The following is a 21643-nucleotide window of genomic DNA, read 5'->3' as shown; positions in this document are numbered from 1 at the left end:
TGTGGCTGGGACTGGCACTGGAGCGGTGCTGAGGCTCCTGCACTGGCCAGAAAGCGGGAGCCGCGGGTCCCCGAAGCCCCTGGCTTTCCGGGAGCGTCCAGAATCGGGATCGGGGACAGGAGTGGGGGCGCCCTCGGTCCTCACCCCGCCCCCGCCCTCTCCCCGCAGCGGGGGCGCCCCGCCCCCCGGGCGCCCGACGTGGACGCGGCCGCTGCCGCCGCCGCCGCCGCGCGGGAGTCGCTGTCCGCGGAACCGATATGCAGGCGGCGCGGGCCGGCGCGGGGCGGCCGGGCCGGGAGGGCCGTGGGCTGGAGTGCGAGCGGGAGCGGCCGCCGGGCGCAGGAGTCGCCATGCCCCTCGGGCCACCGTGCGCCTGGCCGCCCCGCGCCGCGCTCCGCCTGTGGCTGGGCTGCGTCTGCTTCGCGCTGGTGCAGGCGGGTAAGGGGGCCCGGGGCGGGGGACGGGCGGAGGGGGTGCAGCCTCCCCCTCCTACGCTGCCACCGGGGAGTTCTCGGTTCCCTTTCCGCTCCCTGAGGACCTCCTGTGTCACCTGCTCCCTACTCTCCTAGCCTGACCTCAGCGACTCCGAATCTTCTTGACCCCTAGACCCGTCCTTCAGCCGCTTAACCTCTTCCCTGGGATTTTAGGATCTTGATCACTTCAGGCCGTCCCCTAACCCTGGGTCTTTGCCTCAGTCACCTTTTCTGGCCCTGGGAGCAGCCGAGGACACCAGTGCCCCACCTTGGGCCTCCCTCTGTATCCCTACAGACCTTTCTCAGAGACCCACAGGCAGACCTGCACAGAAGCACCTCTCTGTGCAGGAGCGACCATGAAGACAAGAACTGGAAGCTGAGGTTGCAGGGTGTGTGTGGGGGCCTAAGCCTGCTACAGTCAGTGTCTGGCCCACCCCACGGGGCCCTGCCTCCCCAGATCACTCGGATCTGTCCCTCCTGGCTGCTGCTGCCGCCCTCCCCCCCATCTCTTTCCTTGCCCTGCTTCTGTGTCCGTGTCTCTCTCTAATGCTCCACTTGTCGGCTCTCTAGATCTGTGACCGCAGCCACCTGTCTGTGTCCTTCTGTCCCTTTCCATCTGCATGTCTGGCATAATCCCTGGGTATGGGGTTACTGCTCAGGCCCATGGCTTCTAATCACAACACCTGAGCTCTTGAGAGACACAGCCCGTGTGACTCTCCTCTCCCGGAAGGTCCTTGCCGTCCTGCTCCCCCATTGCTTTCCCACTTACTCTCTGAAATTTCCCCTATTCTCCTTCTTCCTTCACCCAGAAGGCTTTGCCCTATCTTGGTGTCTCTCCACCGAGGGGCCCTGTTCTGAACGCCTTTCTCTACTTCCCCCATCCCCGCCACTTGAGGCCCCACGGAATATGGAGAGGTTCACACAGACCCTTTCCCTTATGAGCGCTCTGCCCAGCTCACCACAATTCTGGGTTGTCCCTCACTCGCATGCCAGGGCTCAGCCCTTCCTGGCTCTTCATCTCGGGGTCCGTCTCCTTCCCTCAAGGTCACTCAGTTGACCGCGTGGGGCTATAGAAAGGGCCGTGAACTAGGAGTCCTTGTGACTGCTTTCGGTCTGATTAATCAGCTTCTACCACTCCGCTCAGCTATCCCCACCTCCATACCTAACCACCTGTCCACTAGACCTCACCCTGGCTGAGGCTTAGGCTCATCAGTTTTACCTAAGGACCCTTGGCCTGGCCAGTCTGTAGCAAGCGTCACGAGGACCCTGGGCCTCTCAACCACCCAGGGCCCAGCTGAAGCCTTGGATTCTCTTCTCCCTCTCCACATAGCCTCCCCCATCTTCCCCCTTTCTCATTTCTGGAGACACTGGGCCTCAGAGCCGGTGCTCAGGCTCAGGTGCCTCCCTGCCCTACAGACAGCCCCTCGGCCCCAGTGAATGTCACCGTCAGGCACCTCAAGGCCAACTCCGCAGTGGTCAGCTGGGATGTCCTGGAGGATGAGGTTGTCATCGGGTTTGCCATCTCTCAGCAGGTAACCCTTGAGGGTGCTTGGGAGGAGAGGGCATAGCAAGACGGTGACAGAAAACTGGAAGCAAACAGTGCTGCATGCCTGTAATCCCAGAACTCAGGAGGCACAGCAGAAGGACTGCAAGTTCAAGGCCAGCCAGGCAACACAGAAAGACCCTGTTAAAAAAAATAGAGGATAGTGTCTGTCTGGGATGTAGGGTGGTGGCAGAGAAACAGAAAAGGAAAAGAAACAGAGCAAGAGATATGAGTGACGAGTTGTACATTTAGCTTAGAATCGTGGCCACAGAAGGTCCATCGTCAGTGGAGAAGGGTTTGGGAATGGAAGTTCAGAGCATGGGTCTGACCTCACACACACAGGAGTTTGGGACACACTGGCATTCTCAGTCGTTGTGTGGCCTTGGGCAACATCCTGACCTCTCTGAGCCCGTTTTCTTAGCTGTACCGTGGAGATAATGGCACCCGAGGACAGGATGATGGTGACGTACATGAAAAGGACTTGTCACTGCGGAAGTGGGCAGCGTAGGGTTGGTGCCGGCACACTGACATACCGAGCCCTCCCCCCTTTCAGAAGAAGGATGTGCGGATGCTCCGCTTCATCCAGGAGGTGAACACCACCACCCGATCATGTGCTCTCTGGGATCTGGAGGAGGACACAGAATACATTGTGCACGTGCAGGCAATCTCCATCCAGGGCCAGAGCCCAGCTAGTGAGCCTCTGCTCTTCAAGACCCCACGTGAGGCCGAGAAGATGGCCTCTAAGAATAAAGGCAAGCCTGGGCATGCTAGAGTCCCAGGGTGGGGGCAGTTAGGCGAGGGTGGTTGGGCAGAGCAGGGAGGAAGCAAAGCACCTCAAAAGATGGAGGTTTGCTTTGGTCCCCCAGGAGGAGACTGGTGTGTAAACGTCCTCTTTTGGATTGAGTCCAAACGCTGCTACCCCAAGCAGCTTTCATGATGTTCCTGGAACTCTTCATGTTGGGTATCTTGGCATCGATAGAGGCACTTTTTTTTTTTTTTTTTTTTTTTTTTGGTTTTTCGAGACAGGGTTTCTCTGTAGCTTTGGAGCATGTCCTGGAACTCCCTCTGTAGACCAGGCTGGCCTCGAACTCACAGAGATCCGCCTGCCTCTGCCTCCCAAGTGCTGGGATTAAAGGCGTGCGCCACCACCGCCCGGCCGCATTCTTTTTTTTTAATTTTTTTTTTGTTTGTTTTGTTTTGTTTTTTTCGAGACAGGGTTTCTCTGTGGTTTTGGAGCCTGTCCTGGAACTAGCTCTTGTAGACCAGGCTGGTCTCGAACTCACAGAGATCCGCCTGCCTCTGCCTCCCAAGTGCTGGGATTAAAGGCATGCGCCACCACCACCCGGCTGAGGCACTTCTTCTTGTGGGCTTGGCCCCTGAGGAATGGCTGGGGAGGAAAGGAGCCCAGGACTAGCTAATCTCTCCCCACAGATGAGGTGACCATGAAGGAGATGGGGAGGAACCAGCAGCTGCGAACAGGCGAGGTGCTGATCATCGTTGTGGTCCTCTTCATGTGGGCGGGTGAGTCAGGCATCCAGGTCCTTCTTCACTGACCCCTGAGGAACTGAGGGCCCCAACCCACCATCACCAACGGTAGGGGGCTTGCAGATGTCTAGGAGGGGGTGAAATTCCTAAGTCCTGCCTGTGGCGGCTCTCAGAGTCACCCCCTCTAGTCACCTCCATCCAAAACACAGCCTGGTATTACTGTCTTGTATGCTGTGGACACGCCTGCCTTCTTCCCCGCAGAAGTGATCCAGCCTCCTAGGCTGGCACAGTCAGTGTACCGTGGTCACAGCTTCCTCCTCTTCTGGGATGCTGGGCATCTGTGGTCATCAAGCTTGGGAAGCTCAGCGAGGAAGGCACTGCCTGACCTCAGACTTGGAGCACTCTCTTCAGCTACCTATTCTTCCAGATGTGGCTGCCCGGCAACCACACTATCCCCCATCTGCCAATAGGAATGGCCTTCCAGCCTTTGTGGGCCCACAGCACGTTGCCCCTCTTTAGTCCTTGTGTAATTTGGGGTGGGCAACTCTCTTTTCTTTCTAGTCTCTGAGCTCCCTGAGGATAAGGTACACATCATTCGTCCTTATATTCAGTATAACCAACCACTCCATTCTAGACTCCACTCCACTCTAGAGGAGCCTTGTGCTTGCAAGGAACTTGAGCTGCGACAAGATTGGGCTTAACTATAATTGAATATAATGAGTGCTATAGTTGTTCTAGTGTGGAGAAGGGCTGGAGAGATGGCTCAGAGGTTAAGAGCACTTGATACTGATCTTCCAGAGGACCCCAGGTTAATACCTAGCATCCATATCAGGTGACTCACAATCACCAGAAACTCCAGTTCCAGGGGATCCAACAATTCTGCCTCTGTGGGCACCTGTACCCACATGCACACACACAAAAATAAAAATAATAAAAAAAAAAAAACCAATAAACTTAAAAATAGCACTACTATGAGAAAAGGAGATGAGGTTCAATTCTGGAGCTAGAAGTAGGAAATTTTTAAAAATTTAAATTAAAACAAAACAAAAACCATAGGGGCTGGAGGTGTGGCTCAGTGGTAGAGTGCTTGCCCATCATCCCTGAGGTCCGAGATTCAGTCTCCAACACTGAAGACAGGACAAAAGACCGAGAGCAGAGGCAACATGGGAACCGAGCTGTGAAGGCTAAACAGAAGCTAACCAGGCAGCCAACAGAGGAAGGTTGTTCGCGATATGAGCTTCAAGAAACATCAAATTAAGCTCACAGACTGACTGAGGGTAGCTGTGGCCCGTGACAGAGCGTGGAGTGTTGGGAACAAAGGATAGAGAGCCTGAGGGCTGGAGTCTTTTGAGAGATTTGAACACCACACTCAAGCCTGATGATTATCATGGTGGCTGAGGGCAGACTGTTGAAGAAGCATTTGGGGGAAAAGTGTTTCTTATTCCCACAAAAAAGCAGGTACTCGAGAAAAGGCAGGAAGACGAGGGCTAAACAAAAGAGGAGGTTTGATTATGGTACATTATTAGGCTTGGCACAGACAGTGTTTACATAATCACAACACTATAAACAGAAAATTAACCCAAACTTGTGGTGGAAGTCTATTAGGATGTTGGAGAGGGAAGTTGTTGGGCTTCATCTACTATGATGGGAAGTTGAGAGCGATCTCAGATGGACCAGGAACACTATAGAGGCAGAATGGGGAGCACTTCTCGAACCGGAGTTGGCAGTGTGAGTACTATCCGCGTTACTAGGTTACTAGTCAGTGAACGACTCTGCGCATCACCTCCCTGCCGCCCCACGGTGTGACCTTGAGAGTTACTGACACCCTCTCACCAGTGTGCTCCCTTGTGCCCTAGGACTGATAATAATAGGTTGGAGTTGTAAGGATCAAGTGGGATTGAATACGTCAGTTCACAGCACAGGGCCTGGAATAAGCTCAGCAAATGCTGTTAGCGTTCCTGCGGTGGCTGGCAGAGGCTTAAAGAAAGGGTAACCGGGAGACATATGATCAGATCTATGCTGTGGGAGGGCCAGCCCAGCAGCAGAGAAAGGGATGGCTCATGCCCGGGTAGATGGGGAAAGGTGCCAGTGGCTGGAGTGAGGCTGCAGCAGCGCAGAGGCCATCTGGAGATGGCAGCAAGCCCTGGAGGGGAAAAGGCAGGCAAGGTAAGAAATCAGTGCCGGACCTCTGACTGCTCCTGCTTGTCTTCCTAGGTGTTATAGCCCTCTTCTGCCGCCAGTATGACATCATCAAGGACAATGAGCCCAATAACAACAAGGAGAAAACCAAGAGTGCATCAGAAACCAGCACACCAGAGCACCAGGGCGGGGGTCTCCTCCGCAGCAAGGTTAGGGTAACATCTGGGCTTGGTGGATGGCCCTGTGCCTTAAACATCTGTAGTCCCTGGACTGCAGAAGGGGTCAGCTCAGGGCCTGGCATGGCAGCAGCTGGGCAAAGCCAAGCTTGGCCGCCACCTGTGTGACACAGGGGACACTGCAAATTGATTTTGGATCCTCGCCTTTTGCAGGGTGCCAAGGGCCAGCGGTGCTTTGTTTTTGTTTTTTTTTTTATAAGATAGCCAATGGGAACGGCAGAGTTCCTGATTGATGTGGGAGGGACAGCAAGTGTAGGGGTGATGTGTCTGGGGCGGTGTTTTATGTCTGTCCCTTCATTTCTTCTTGTGTGAAAACAGATATGAAGCCTTTTAAGTGTGCGCTCTGAACAGCTCAGGAGACAGTAGAGAATGGGAGAGGACCTCGCTATTCTGACGATGACTGTCCAACAAACATCTGGCCCTCTCTGTGTCTCCTTCCCTCCATCTTCTCCTATCATCGGGCTTTACTATTTTCTCTCTCGGCTTCTCTCTTTCTGATGTCTTGTCCTAAAGCCTCTCATTAACCCTTAACTCCAGGAGCACCTCAACAACGCCAGTGGCCGAGGCTGCACCCAGAGACAGAACTGTGGAATGCGAGAGAGCCAGCCCAAGGGAGGTCTGTGCTGTGGGCAGACTGGGTGCCAGGGTTCTCAGCCCGTGTCTTGGCCACTCAGCTTGACCAAAGGCTGTGTGTGAAAGGGCAGAGACGACTTCCAGGCAGGCAGGGCTATTCTTTTTTTCTGCCCAGTTTCCCGTCTTGCAAGAAGTCTATTCAGCCAGCTCTGGCCACTTCTCTTGTTTGTTCCCTTCCCAGTTTCCAGACAAGCCCTCAGTGAACATCATCAAAGTGTGGCTGGCCCCGTCTGCAGAGAAAGGCTTTCATTCTCTGCTGGTCCCTGCGTCCTTCCTGGGCCCAGGGTGAACGTTGACTAAAGTGGTGGGGGGCACAGCTAGCCACAGTTCCTTTTCCCCATCTTAGTCTGATGATGGAGGCTGAACTATAAACCCAAATTCTGCAAAAGCAAAAAAGCCAAACAATAACAAAGAAAAAGCCACAAAGCTAGAAGGCCTGGTCTGCACTCTGGAGAAGACAACACCATACTGCATGAGACCCAGCCTCCCACCTCCCACTTCTTCTGGACTGGCTTCCTCTTTGAGATAATGTGCAAAGCTCTGGGAGAGAGCAAGCAAGTGCACCGGGGAAGCTGTGCAGCTGCCTGCTTCTCAGGGTCCTGACTCCATCAGGCCCTTTCTAGCCCAGTCAGAAAGGACATCTGTGGTGTGAGGCACACCTTTGCAATGTGTGTGATGTTACTGTTTTGTGGCTTGGAAAACAATCAGAGGGCTGCACTCCAGAGGGCAGAGGCTGGGGCTGATTGCTGGTGTCTTCAGTCTTTGCAGTGAGATCAGGATGGATTCTGAGAAGACCTGGAAGGTAGTGTCTCGGCACTGCAGCGGCGTCAGCTGGGATAACTGGAAAGGGCATACCTATGGCCTACACCCTGGGGCTGCTGAGCAACCTGCTGGAAAGCGATTCACCAGAGAGCAGCTTTGCTGTCACGACTGGCCTCTGGGTCTTTGGATCTTGCCATCTCATTCAGGGTCCTCTGAAAGTTATCCAGGGTTCCCATGTCCTTCCCTAGAGCTTGAAGTGTGAAGAGACAGCTAGTTCTCCCTCTTCTCTATTTCTTTTTCCTCGCCTCTGCCCCTTTCGTTTCTTTTCTTTCTTTTTTTTAAAAAAAGGTGCTTGATGAGGCAAGCGGACTTCTCTGGGATACGCACCATGGCTGCCAAATGCCTGCCTGGGAAAAGTGGACTCTCCAGCTTCCACTGGTGGCTAAGGTCGTGTAAGAGGCTGTTCCCAGCACAGAGCAGGTGCTTGGTCATTATTTGTTGTACTGAATGATGCACACTGGTGCCCAAGTCAGAGAGCTAAGCCATCACCCAGTGACTGCCCCTTCATTCGGGTCTATAACAGCTCTCGGGACTGGGGTCAGCCACCACTCTGCTCCAAGTGTGGCAGCACAGGAGAGACAGATACAGGCAGATGTCAGCAAACAAAGGGCTTCCTCTTGGGAGGGCATGAGGTTCCACTCATTGTCTTGTGACTTCCATCCCTGCTGAATGGGGCTGCAAGGCCAAGGCTCCTTAAGAAAGGTCCTTACCTCGATCCAGTTAGAGCAATAACCACTTTTTAAATGTAAAATAAAGACAAATGAAAAGGCACACCCTTGTCCTCTGGTAAATGCCCAAACGTTGCCCTCTTTTTCTGGCAATTGGCAGTAAGTCAGGGTGTGTGGAGGAGGGAGTCAGTTCTCTTCCATTTTGGCCTGCAGCTTCTTAGGGACATGCCTGCCAGCCAAGCTGGAGTTGGAAGGGAATTCTCGAACAGATGGGGGTGCACGTGCAGGAGAAGAAAATAGATGCTCCACCTCCTCTCTAAGCTCTGCTTGGGCTGCCTCACCACATAGGTATGCAGGCGCCTGCTCGGTTTCTTAAAACAAAGGGTTTTCCTCTCCGGAGAGCGCTGTGTGCTTATTCCTGCCAGAGGACTGTGTGTGGCTCTTAGCTGGGGTGGGTAAGGAAGGAGGAGAGAATTGCAAAGACTGCTCTCTGCAGAAATCATTCAGTGCTCACTCCGTGCTCTTCTGGGCTGTTAAAGGAACATCATTAAGATCCCAGGCTGAAAGGCAGGCAGAGGAACGATGCCATTAGCCAATGAGTGAACTAGGAAATGGGGCACCTCCAACATTCCTGTCCAGAGCCAGGGGAGAGAACGTCAGATGCGCAGTAGTTAGAGCGGGCTGCTCAGGTCCCAAGAGTGGAGGGAGAGGAAGGTCTCAGAAGCCTTTGAAGAGACAGAGCTCTAAGCCAAACCTCAGAGAGGAACCGCCTAGGCCCTCTGCTCACATACTTCCAACTGAGAAGCACAGGTAGAGGTAGTTAGCAGGGTTTGGAGAGCCCTGTTAGGTGTGTGTGTGTGGGGGGGGAGTTTCCTGTTCATCCGTGCCTGTGGGTACACCATAGGAAATAGAGTAAAGTGCTCCTTTAGCTTAAAGGCCTGTCCTCTTCCTCCTGAAATGAGGATGGCTCTGTTCTGGAATCAATTGCTATTTGCAATAAATGCCACAGCTATTATTCGAGAAGCGCTTCCTTCCTTTCTCTCAGGTGACTCCAAAGATTCCTTGCAATTCAGGAAAGCTCTGAGACCAGGACCACAGCAGGCAGGAGACTCTGACCCTGGGCAGTCACTTCTCTGAGGGTAGAGGACTTCCTTTCTACCAATCCCACATTCAGAGAGGGCTGCCAGAGCCCGCCCACCCAGGATAATGACTAAAGGCTGTCCTAGAAACACAGTGGAGGCCAAGAGGCTAAGGGGAGAAGGCTAGGCTGCTGGGTTTTTCAGGCAGGGACCTTTCTTCTGTCCTCTGAAGTCTAGCGCAGCCCTTTAGAGACATACATAACATTTCACCAGGCCATCTGCGATAGGCTTTCAGACTTTAGTTTTACTTACTGAATTTTGCTTTTAAGAAGTAGTCTCCAGCCGGGCGGTGGTGGCGCACGCCTTTAATCCCAGCACTTGGGAGGCAGAGGCAGGTGGATCTCTGTGAGTTCGAGACCAGCCTGGTCTACAGAGCTAGTTCCAGGACAGGCTCCAAAACCACAGAGAAACCCTGTCTCGAAAAACCAAAAAAAAAAAAAAAAAAAAAAAAAAAAGAAGTAGTCTCCAAAAAACTAACAAACAAACAAAAACAAAAAAGAGGTAACCTCCAGGGGGCTGGAGAGATGGCTCAGCGTGTTAAGAACACTGGCTGTTCTTCCAGAGGATCTGGGTTCAATTCCCAGCACCCACATGGCAGCTTACAACTGTCTGTAACTCCAGTTCCAGGGTATCTGATACCTTCACCCAATGCACATAAAATAAAGTTAAATAAGTTAAAAAAAAAAAAAAAAAGTAGCCTCCAGGAGCAAACTGCTTCTATAAACAGGGCACTCTGGCTGCCCCGGACCAGTCCACAGATGAAAAAAATATCAAATCTCAAAATACAGCCTGAAGCTAAGTTAAAAGATCTCTGTGTACAGATAGCCTGATGACACATTTCAGGATTGTCACTTAGGTTACTTTTAAAGATTGCCTCAAAGATCACATTCCTCCTGTTTCTGATTGGGTGCTGGGCAAGGCCAGATTTTCCATCTACACATTCCGGCTGTTACGGGGGAATAAACGGATTGGAATGACAAGGCAGGTGCTTGTTCATTAAGGAATTCCAACACTGACCAGCTGACTCTTTCTGACAAATGGACGCATTTACTCGACAGGTGCCCCAGCATTCACACAGACACACACACCAAACCCAGCCCCGGCATACATACACACATGCACCCCAAGTCCTGTGATTGTTTGGGGAATAACTGTTTTTCCTAGAAAACAGGACCTTGGTTTCTCATCCTATACAAGCGCAAGATGGCCTTCTTAGAGCATGGGTTCGCTCCCCTTAGAGAAGGCTCGTTCTCTTCCTTTCTACCCACTTCTCTGTAACAAGATGAATGGAAGGTTTGAGACACCATCATTTCAGAAAATTCATCCTGCTTTCTGAAACTTCCGGTGCCTAGGGTAGAAACTGATACACAGATGAACAGGAAATAATTACCAGAAGGCGCTCTACACTTGACAGGAATAATGCATATACACAAGTCAAGAATAATACACACTGAGATAAGGGTATCCAATAGCTAAATGCTTATCACATTTCTGTGCAGTCTTTTGCCTTGTGTAAGACTGGTTTTGTCTAGAATACACACACAGACAAATTTTAGATAGAACTTGGCACAGCGGCACGTGCCTGTAATCTCCTTTTCAGGAGATGAGGCCAGTGTGGTTTCCTAGTGAGATTCTGTCTCAAAAACACCCCCAATGGGTTGGGAGAGATGGCTGAGTGGTAAAGAGCACTGGCTGTTCTTCCAGAGGACCTGTGTTCAATTCCCAGTACTCACATAGCAGCTCACAACTGTCTGTCCAGGGATCTGACACCCTCACGCAGGCAGACATACATGCAGACAAAACACCAATTCATATAAATAAAAATAAATCCTTAAAAAATGATAAAAAAAAATGTAAAGAACAGCAGGTTAAGGAGCCTGTCCAAGTATGTTCTCCTTTCCTGAAAGAAGCAGAATTTTCAGAGCACTAGCTAATGTAGGTGACAATCTATCATTGTTGCTCTTGTGTCCTTGCTCCTAGGGGTAAATGTAGGAAGCCCATGTTCATAAACGGAATCTAAAGAATGCTGTCTCTTCATTATCTACCTACATCTGTCCAATCTTCATGCTAGATTCTTGAGCAACAATTTCTGGAGAAGTTGGGCTAAGAACAACGAACAATTTCAAATGGCTGAGTCTGGTTTCTCCTATCTTCAGAGGGAGAATGCCCTGGGATAGCATGGCTTCCTCCTCAGCGCTAAGCAGACACAGTGGCCAACCAGGGAGCCATGGGAAGTAATGCAAGGAACCGCATGTCCAATGGTGCTGCGTGGTCTTCCCCCTCTGCAAAAACAGCAGCACAGTGGTATTTCAGGCTCTGCCAGTGTCGGGCTCCTGACATGCACCATATGTAGCTGCAAATCCCAATCAATCTCAACATTTCTCAGCTGCCGGAACGCCTTCCTCAACACTGTAATTTACCCTCAAAAGAGCAGGGAGCAAGCACCTCCTTCTCAGAACCATGTTCTTCTACTAAGTACTGCCCCCCCCATATCCTACTGAACGACCTACGCAGAGGAAGGCACAGAACCCTCCTCCCTCCAAAGCCAGAAACAGACGGTCACAGTACATATGCCACTGACAAGAACTTTTATTTCTTTTTAATGACATTAAACACAACTGCTACAAGGGGAAAAACATGATAAAAAAAAAGAGGCACCAAACTTCAGTTTCATAATTGATCCCAACAACATATCAGATGCCAAAATACTGGCTACTCAGGCTCCTTACTTACAAGTGAACTATTTAAATAGCAAATTTTTACTTTGCTTTGTCAAGACCCCTGTGATAGGAATGTCATCATGGATGATAAAAGCTAGGTAGAGTTAAATGCACATAACCCTTACTCAAATTTAAAAATACAGCACAAATTTAATCTGTAATGCAAAACTTAGAGGCCAATACCAAATCTAATGTAAGAGATATGGAGAGATTAAAAGTCTGGACTCTGCCCATTACCATCTTTAAGGCCAACATGCCAGGTAACGCGTTTTCTTTGGCTCTGTTTTTGGCCTTAAAGAATGCCGTGTTAACCAGCAGAGAGCAGCTCTCCTCCCCCAGTCCAACAGATTCAATTAGGCTGCTAACACTGTGGAAAAACAGAATTATCTGAGCTAGAGGAAATGTGATTGTCACATTTTTCTAGTTAACCTGTCACTCATCTGATTTGGCAAAGGCAATGCTCCCATTATACATTCAGTCTTTAACCCCACAGTCCCAGGAGAAGAACAGCATCTCAGATTTCTCCTAAGCAAATGCTGTATTTCACTCCCTGGGCTATCTGTGGGGGCTACTACTTCAGCTAGATTAAATTTTAACTTTGTTTTGGTCCCAAAGGTGGACTACTATTTGGCTATCTCATCCTATCAGGCTAATTTACAGCATCTTGGACAAGTAAACAATAATTATGCCAACTGAGAGGAGATTAGACTACTGCCTTTGAAGGGCTAGTTCCTTGCTGGGGAAAAAAAGTCAAAAGCTGGGCATGGTAGCACACATCTTTAGTCCCAGTACTTGAGGCAGAGGCAGGCAGATCTCTGAGTTTGAGGTCAGCCTGGTCTACAGAGCGAGTTCCAGGACAGCCAAGGCTACACAGAGAAACTCTGCCTTGGGTCTTAAAAAAAAAAAAGAAAAGAAAATTCTTGCTGGACATAGTGATCACACCTGTAATCCCAGTACTTAAGAGGTGGGGCAGGAAGATTGGAAGTTTAAGACCATCTTAGGCTAAATAGTGCATTGAAAGCCAATCTAGGCTATATAAGAGACCCAGTCTCAAAAATAAAACAACCCCCTCAACCGACACATATAAAAAGAATTAGTAAGAAAGAACATCCTTGACTGGATAAAACCAACAAACACTTGGGAACATTTATCCAAACCCACTGAAGACTTGGGGAAAAAAAAAATCAAGATCTTCCTAAATCAAAGTCACTTTTCTAGCCAAATGGTGGTGGCACACGTCTTTAATCCCAGCACTTGGGAGGCAGAGGCAGGCGGATCTCTCTGAGTGAGGTCAACCTGCTCTACAGAGCGAGTTCTAGGATAGCCAGGGCTGCACAGAGAAACCCTGTCTCAAACTTCCTTCCCCAAATCACTTTTCTAAAGTGGAGTAGAATATTTAGGATGGGTTATCCACATAAAAAAAAATGAGACTGACGAAAGAAACCCAGAGAGCAGCTGCAGAACTCTGAGTAACCTTCACAAAGGGAATGACAGCAGCATGATGCCATACTGTAAAACTTCCCAAAATGATGTCTGGAGCTGCCTGTAAGACATCCACTAATACAGACACACAAAGCCTTCAGCTTTGGTTAGAATATCAGGCAACACTGTGAGGCACGGGCTCAATCCTAACTTCCCTAGATGTTCTTGAGTACTGATGTGAAATGGTAAGAGTCGGACCAAATCCTAACATCCAGAGTGTAAAGCTAGAGAGCGAAAGAGGGCCTCTCCAAAGGCTTCCCAGGAAGGAGGCCCCTGAATAACAGCAACACATAAACTTGGGGTTTTGCTCATGAAACTGAAGATTCCCAGACATCTAGATTCTGGTAAAAGCTCTTCAGTAAACAGAGGGTATCTGAAAGGCGTGTCTACATCTAACAGGACACAATAACACCTCTGTAAAAACCCAGGAGCGGAGTGGTCACTGGGAGTGAGAGAAAAGAAAAAAAATCCCTGAAGGGACAGAGAAACCCACTAGTCACAAGACTATGGAGTATTCAACAAGGGTTAGTCAGCTGTCTTTTGTCAGTTAAAATGTGTAAGGTTGACAAACACTGTGAGGAAGATATAGTTAATAGAGAATGAAAAAAGCCAATAATTCAAAGCATAAAGGCAGCTAGCAGGCACAAAGGAGAGGATTTACATTTCAATCTGTCCTTTCGATAGGACTTCCCTGCTCCGTCTTACTTTAAATGTCCTGAATTACCAACCTTACAATACTGACAAGTACTCAAGAGACTCAAATTTAAAAAGAGGAGTTGTTAAAAGTGCTTTCTCCCCATTCACGAGTCATCAACAGTAACACTGGCTTGTAGCCTGCAGAACAATCCCTCCTTACAGCAGACTGGACGATGATTTCCTTGGGGTAGTACAAGTAGACTGTGCTTAGAGCTGGTATTTTACTTAAAACTGGATGTTCTGACTTAATGTAGGCCTTCAAAAGGGAGCTACCTTCATCTTAAATTTAAAAAAAAAAGAAGAAGAAAAAAAAAAACAAAAAACTACATTGCTGAAGTTGAAACATGTATAGACAGACACAAATCAGGAGGATTCTCATTAAAAAAAAAAAAAAAATTAAGACAGTAACGGGCATTTTCAAACATCTCCAAAAGGTGACAAATTCTTTAAATAGAAATCTTGTGAAAAATAAAACTCAAAATATACAAACAAAAATAGCAGAGGAAAATAAGATGCTACTCTGGACTGGACCCTAGGTAAGGACTGTCACTGTTGATGGGGTGGAACATATGGACTGTATGAGAAGTCTGGGAGACGCTGGAAACGGTGGTGGCTCCGCTTGTTTCTGTCAACCCACTGACTCAGGCTGTATCTTTGTAGAGGTTTCTGTCGGAACCGGGCATAATTTCTATTGAGAAGAGAATAAAAACAGGAAGGATTTTCAGTTGGAATGGTCATTTGTATACAAAACAGCTACTATAACTAATCTTTCTGTCTGTTTGTTTGATCTTGTTTTTCAAGACAGGGCTTCTCTGTGTAATAGTCCTGGCTGTCCTGGAACTTGCATTGTAGACCAGGCTAGCCTTAAAATAACTCACAGAGATCCTCTGCCTCCCAAGTGTTGGGACTAAAGGCATGCACTACCATGCCTGGCTGCTATCACAACCATTTTTTTTTTTTTATCACAACCATTTTTAAAGATATTTTTATTCCTAGAAATCAGTTTATATGTTACTTTTTGTTTACTTGAGACAGGATCTCTCTACATAGCCTTAGCTTTCCTGGAACTCACTAATGTAGACCAGGCTAGCCTCAAATTCATAGTGATCTACCTGATTTTGACTCCTGAGTATTGAGAGTATATGCCACCATGCACGACTAATATTATATTTTGATGTTACAATTTTAGAAATTTATACTATTTTAATTATATGAAAGCCATCTCATAAATGCTATTTCTTTCCAACTCTCAAAGTCACCTCATTCCTAGAGGTATTGTTCTAAGGAAAACCAATGTGCAATGTTTAAGAGCCAGGAATGGTAGCATATCCCTGTAATCCCCAGCACTGTGAGGTAAAGGCATCCTCAGCTACACAGAGGCCAGTGTGAGCTTTAAGTAAGGCCCTGTCTCAAAAAGCCAAGAATAAAGTAGAATTGTTTTTTCTCCCCCTAGCAGTGTTCAGAGCAGGATGTGTATCTCATTGATTCATCAGACCTAGACCTCCAACAGGACTGCACTGTACACAGATCAAGGGTGCTTAGGCCGCATCGGTTAAAATCAGATAAAAAGAGAGTCCCAGAGAAGGTAGGTCATCATGTGAGTGTCATAGGCTAAGTTTAGAGTCAGAATAACTAACAACATAGACCTATAGTAAGATTTGAGAGTCACCTTTTCTGGGTGTGGGTTCTGAGAAAGACCCTTTTTGTTTGTTTGTTTGTTTGTTTGTTTGTTTGTTTGTTTTTGGAGACAGGGTTTCACTGTGGTTTTGGAGCCTGTCCTGGAACTAGCTCTTGTAGACCAGGCTGGTCTCGAATTCACAGAGATCCGCCTGCCTCTGCCTCCCAAGTGCTGGGATTAAAGGCGTGCACCACCACCGCCCGGCAGAGAAAGACCCTTAAGAATGTGACCCAATCTTAATTCCAAAAATGCTGCCAAAGAACCATGTAGGAAGCTTGCCAAAGATACTGATTCTAGCCGGGCGTGGTGGGATCACACATGGAATTCCAGTATTGGGGAGGCCAAGGCAGAGGTGTTCAACAAGACAGCCCCATGGCTAAAGGTACCTGCAAGTAAACTAACAAAGCTGAACTCAACCCTCAGGACTGACATGAGGGAAGAGGGTTGCTGTGGTACAAGTATCCAGCCAGACTTTACAATAATACTGAATCAAAAAAGAATTCTTAGACCCTGTGTCCCCTGGAGTTAAGGCCGGGACATTACATAGCTGGTTGTGAGAATCAGCCAAGGGTCAAAATAATTTTAGCAGTATTTGAATTTTTTTTTTTAAAAAAAAGATCTATTTATTTATCATATATACAGTGTTCTACCTGAAGGCCAGAAGAGGGCACCAGATCTCATTACAGCTGGTTGTGAGCCATCATGTGGTTGCTGGGAATTGAACTCAGAACCTCTGGATGAGCAGCCAGTGCTCTTAACCACTGAGCCATCTCTCCAGCCCAGTATCTGACTTTTATCTATCACTATATGAGACTATCTGCTGAATCCTTTAATCACCCCATCTAAGTTAATATTAGTGAAATCCTACTAGGGAAGTACTGACATTAACTTCTACACTAGCAAGGAAATTAAGCCTCAGATTAAGTAACTTTCCCAATGCCACATAGAGGAGTAGGGAGAAAAGTCTGGATTATAATTCATTTATCTGACTCCAAAATGTATTTAGTAACAATTATGTTACACTGCCCCCTCTTTAGTGAGGTGTGTGTGTGTGTGTAGTAGAGCTTACAACTGAGTTACCTTTCCATCCCCACACCATCTGAGAACTGCTTGTTTTCTTGTTTGATTTTTGCTTTACTTATTTGAGAGTCTTGTTATGTAGTCTGGAATTTGCTATGTGCCACAAGATAGCTTAGAATTTATAGCAATTATCCTGCTTCTGCCTCTAGGGTGCTGGGATTAAGTGCTGTGGTTCTGATGGAGTAAGCAGTAACAGTATAGATGAGGTTGGTGAGCCCAGCAAAGCCCAAGACATTCTTAGAGGACCGAGGATGGCCAGCTGGTTGGAAGCCAGTGGAAAGAGTGAAAAAGAAGGGAACCTAACTTGTGCTTTAAAAGAATCTCTCTGGCTTCCAAGGTAAGAATAGTAAGCAAGTAATGACACATAGGCTACTTGTAAGAATCCAGGTAAAACGGTAAGATATGGTCAGCTTTGGGTGTATATGTAAAGTATATATGATTTCCTGATGCCCTAATATGGAATGTGAGAAAAAAAATGTTACAGTAACACCAAGGCTTGAATGTTTTATGTTTTTGTTTCTTTAAAGACAGGATCTCACTATGTACACTTGGCTGGCCTGGAACTATGTAGACAGGAGTGACCTTGAATTCATAGAGATCTGCCTTCCTACCCAGCTTCAGTATCTGGGATCCTACGCTAGGTAGGGTAGTACACATCTTTAATCATAGCAGAGACCAAAGGATCTCTGAGTTTGGGGTCAGTCTGATCTACAGAGCAAGTTACATAGCAAGTTCTAGGTCAGCCAGGGTTGTATACTGAGAGTCTGTCTCAAACAAACAAATAAAATAAAATCTAGAGTTCTGTGTTTGTTTTGAGATAGGGTCTCCTTATGTTACCAGATCAGCTTAGCTTCAAAATCATGATCCTTCTGTTTCTACTTCCTGGGTGGCAAGATTAATTATGGGCATGTCCTATCACATGTAAACTAAACTAAAACCTGGGTTCTTGAGCTGGCAGCATTGCTCAATGAGTATAGGCAACTGGTGCCAAGCTTATCTGTCAACTTGTGTTCAACCCTAGAACCCACATGGTAGAAGAGAGAACCACATAAGACTTAGGAAGCTGAGACTGGCCTGAATAGCAAGACCTTGTCATGTTGGAGGAGGAAAAGAAGAGGAAGAGGAGGTGATTCTTGACTCTGGGGCCAGGAAGATGGCTCAGTGGGCAAAAGCACTTCCTGCAAAAACCTAACAACCTGAATTAAATCCCTGGAACTCATATAAAGGAGGAAGGAGAACTGACTCCACTACACATACCACACATGCAAGGCTTTTCCCCCATACACATCACATGTACCACACATGCAAGGCTTTTCCCCCATACACATCACATGTACCACACATGCAAGGCTTTTCCCCCATACACATCACATGTACCACACATGCAGGTGTTCCCCATACACATCACATGTACCACACATGCAGGCATTCCCCATACACATCACATGTACCACACATGCAGGCATGTCCCCCATACACATCATATGTACCACACATGCAGGCATGTCCCCCATACACATCATATGTACCACACATGCAGGCGTTCCCCATACACATCACGTGCACACAGTGATAAATTAGAAACCAGATTTTTAGAACCAGAAATTTTACTGATAACCATAGAATTGAAGTGAATCGATCATAATCATAGAGCTAGTTAGTTAAACATTGTGTGTGCATCTAGTACTAAAACCTGAACTTTGGTTCAATCCTTAGCTCATTCTAAGACCATGTTTCTTCTTCTGGAAATAAACAACTCATATTTCTCTTGCAACCAAACTCCGGCCTTCCCTCCTTTAGAAGGAAGGAGACCCACTTACCGTGTAGTGAGATCCGAAGGATGCTGCCACTCTGGGTTCTGCATATGCACTTGATCCATCAGGGTATCTAGCTCTCCCAAGGGACCTGTGACAGAGGGATGAGTGCTTAGTAAGCAGCAGAGTGTACTATGTTTGCCTCAATCAAAGCCAAGCACATGCTTCAGAGGAAAAGAAGGAGGCACTTGACCTTACAATACCCACTACGACTATCACAAGCAACCAGCACAGAACTTCCTAAGTGAGACCGAGGCACTGCTTTTGGATAATGATGGGGAAACATGGTAACGATCATTTCCTACCACTTATCCTATAAGGTACGACACACTTCACAGGTACCTAAAAATGTGGCAGTGAACAAGACATTATGTCTGTCCCTGCCCTCATTTAATGTGGGAGAGAAGTAGTTTTTATAAGTGTTATAAGGAGATATGCAAGCGGCTACTGGGATTGGGGTATGGGAACTAGGAGACTAGTCAGGGATGGAGAAGATGCACAGAAATTAGTAAGGTAACAGGCTGTAGGAGGCTTGTTTAAGAACAGTAACTAAGGGCTGGAGAGATGGCTGGAGTGATGGACAGTTGTTACCTACCATACTAGTACTCATACTAGAAACAAGACCCAGGTCTTCTACAAGAGCAATTAAGTCCTAGTTGTAACAGGGCAAAAGTTCCTTCATCTTGTCTCACCTGCAGCTGTCTTTGATTTAACCTGAAATTGACTCTGCCCCCTTTTCTATTCCCGAGCTCCCAGCTGTGAAAAGCCCCATAGGAAAGCACCCAACCTGTTCTAAAAACTCAGGGTTGAAATGCCCCAGCTAATGGCATGTTTTGGCTTCTGTTAAACTGCTTGCTTGCTTTACTTCCTTCTGCAACTGCTGATCAGGATGTAGTCTTTCTGTGTTCTTTGCCTTTAAAAGCTCCCCATAAAATGCATTTAGGGATGCTCTACAAGAAGTGTTTCTCAGCTGGGTAGCAGCGGCACACACCTTTAATCCCAGCACTTGGGAGGCAGAAGCAGGCAGATCTCTGAGGTAGAGGCCATCCTGGTCTACAAGAGCTAGTTCCAGGATAGGCTCCAAAGATGTACAGAGAAACGCTGTCTTGAAAAAAAAAAAAATTCAAACCAAACCAAACCAAAAACCAAGCAAAAAAAGAAGTGCTTCTCTCCAGAGAGTCTCCAGCTGGTCCAATACAGAACCTTCAGTTCAGACTCTGGTCATGCTACCACCCATCTCTCCAGCCTTGAAATGCTCGTAGTCTTAACCCTTTGGGAAGGTGAGGCAGGAGGACCCACATGGGTTCAAGGCTACCCTGGGTGACAGAGGCCACACCTCCAAAATAAACAAACAAAAACAAAAACCCAAAAATGAAAAATAAAGAAAACTAGTACCAGTAACACCACCACCACCACCCTGAAACCTGGGGCTGGAGAAGAGACTGCTCAGCGCTTGCTTTCTTGCAGAAGACCTGGGTTTGGTTCCCAGTATCCACATAGCTAACAGCTATTTGTCACTCCAGTTTCAGAGGATCTGACACCCTCTTATGGTTTCCACGGGCATGCATGTGGTACAGACATATCCAGAGACAAAATACCCATGTACATAAAATCAAAATAAATCTTAAAGAAAAAAAACAAACCCCAAAACCTTTAACAAGCTAAAACTGCACAAAAAAAGAAATAAAAATTAAACCCTAGTTTGGAAACAATTTCCCTAGACCAGCAGTTCTCAAATTTTAAGATGTATGTAATCAGATGGAGATTACAAAACAGAGTGCTGGTGACTAACACCCCAGAGTTGTAGAAGTCGGGGGTTTCTAACATTCTTAGTGCTGCTGATCCTGCTAAGAACTGCTTTTCTTTCTAATTACCTTAAAAATGTTAAAATCGTCTTTATGTTATCATGTATATATAATATGTACGAAGTATATTAAAATACCTTTTCATAATTAAGAGAGCATTTTTAGGTACAGAAAACTGTAGTTCACTAAGTATATCAATCACACTCCAGGGTCCACGTCCAGGACTACACAAAACAGACTTCTGTGGGGGTTTCTGTGTGCTTTTTTTTTCCTGTGTTTTTTTTTTTTTTGGTTTTTCGAGACAGGGTTTCTCTGTGGTTTTGGAGCCTGTCCTGGAACTAGAGACCAGGCTGGTCTCGAACTCACAGAGATCCGCCTGCCTCTGCCTCCCAAGTGCTGGGATTAAAGGCGTGCGCCACCACCGCCCGGCTTGTTGTTATTTTTTATCATATTAGTTTTTTTGTTTGTCTTGATTTTCATTTTTTGTTTGGATCTGGGGAGGATTTTTTTTGAAAGAGAGAAAGAATATAAAGTTAGGTGGGGGACTGGGGGAAGGGAAAGTGTATGATCAAAATATACTGTATGAAAAAACCCTCAAAATTCTCAAAATATATATATATGTACATATATATGCACACACAATTGCTTCTACATCTTTGACCACTACCTAGAACAAGGTAATGAACACAAACTGAAACTAAGGTGAATCCTGTTCATTTCTAAGACAGCAAAAAGATTCTTTTCCTAGTTTTCAAACATATTCCTATAACCAATTATACAAAACTAAATGGAAAACTCAACTTCAATAGGTTGTGACGGGGGAATATTCCCTATCTTTGTAAAAAGTTGAACATTACTAATTATATCCACTCCTCTTTAGAAAGGAAAAAGAATGAAAGCTATTTTCTGAGGCAGGCTCACTGCTTTTGTTGTTGTTTGTTTGAGACAGGGCCTTACTATGTAGCCCCAGCTAAACTAGAACTCCCTATGTAGCCCAGATTGGCCTCAAATAAAGATCTGTCTGCCTCTGTGCCCAGAGTGCTGGGATCAAAGGCATGTGTTACCACACTATACCTGGATTAGATTATGTTTTTAAATACTGTATTGTGTAGAGCTGAACAACTGAGGCAGAATGTGCGATGCCAATGGCAGTGGGTCTGACAGGCAGTCCTATCCCAGCTGTTTAACCACATAAAGGTAGGTTTTGTCATAATCTGTCCCATGATCATG

General features: G+C 47.1%; 2 protein-coding genes across 9 annotated transcripts in view; one reads left to right on the top strand and one right to left on the bottom strand.

Annotated features, from left to right (window-relative positions):
* Fndc5 (fibronectin type III domain containing 5) lies at positions 1–8998 on the top strand. The gene is made up of 6 exons (XM_057785274.1): positions 1–438; positions 1890–2005; positions 2570–2768; positions 3448–3537; positions 5716–5849; positions 6195–8998. The coding sequence occupies exons 1-6, from the start codon at positions 258–260 to the stop codon at positions 6198–6200; spliced, it is 726 nt and encodes a 241-aa protein (XP_057641257.1). The 5' UTR covers positions 1–257; the 3' UTR covers positions 6201–8998.
* Positions 8999–11739: 2741 nt separating this feature from the next.
* The window catches only part of S100pbp (S100P binding protein), a 38055-nt gene continuing 28151 nt past the window's right edge, over positions 11740–21643 (bottom strand). For 7 of the 8 annotated variants that reach the window (XM_057785375.1, XM_057785380.1, XM_057785379.1 and 4 more), the window contains 2 exons: positions 18615–18699; positions 11740–14724 (listed from right to left, as the gene is read on the bottom strand). In XM_057785375.1, coding sequence (XP_057641358.1) covers positions 14583–14724; positions 18615–18699 — 227 coding nt within the window. In that variant the 3' untranslated portion in view covers positions 11740–14582. The remainder of the gene's footprint in view (positions 14725–18614; positions 18700–21643) is intronic. The other variant, XR_009058018.1, reaches the window with a different exon arrangement.

This window comes from Chionomys nivalis, chromosome 11, assembly GCF_950005125.1.
Source record: "Chionomys nivalis chromosome 11, mChiNiv1.1, whole genome shotgun sequence".
NCBI classification, from domain to species: Eukaryota; Metazoa; Chordata; class Mammalia; order Rodentia; family Cricetidae; genus Chionomys; species Chionomys nivalis.
Note: the sequence above shows the minus strand (reverse complement) of the source record. Positions and strands in the feature narration are given on the sequence as shown.

What these genes read in the sequence shown, in the direction of transcription:
- Fndc5 (XM_057785274.1), top strand. Translation starts at nt 258, where the DNA reads ATGCAGGCGGCGCGGGCCGGCGCGGGGCGGCCGGGCCGGGAGGGCCGT. An exon ending in GATGGCCTCTAAGAATAAAG is followed by an intron (nt 2,769 to 3,447) that starts GCAAGCCTGGGC and finishes CTCTCCCCACAG; the next exon opens with ATGAGGTGACCATGAAGGAG. An exon ending in GGTCCTCTTCATGTGGGCGG is followed by an intron (nt 3,538 to 5,715) that starts GTGAGTCAGGCA and finishes TTGTCTTCCTAG; the next exon opens with GTGTTATAGCCCTCTTCTGC.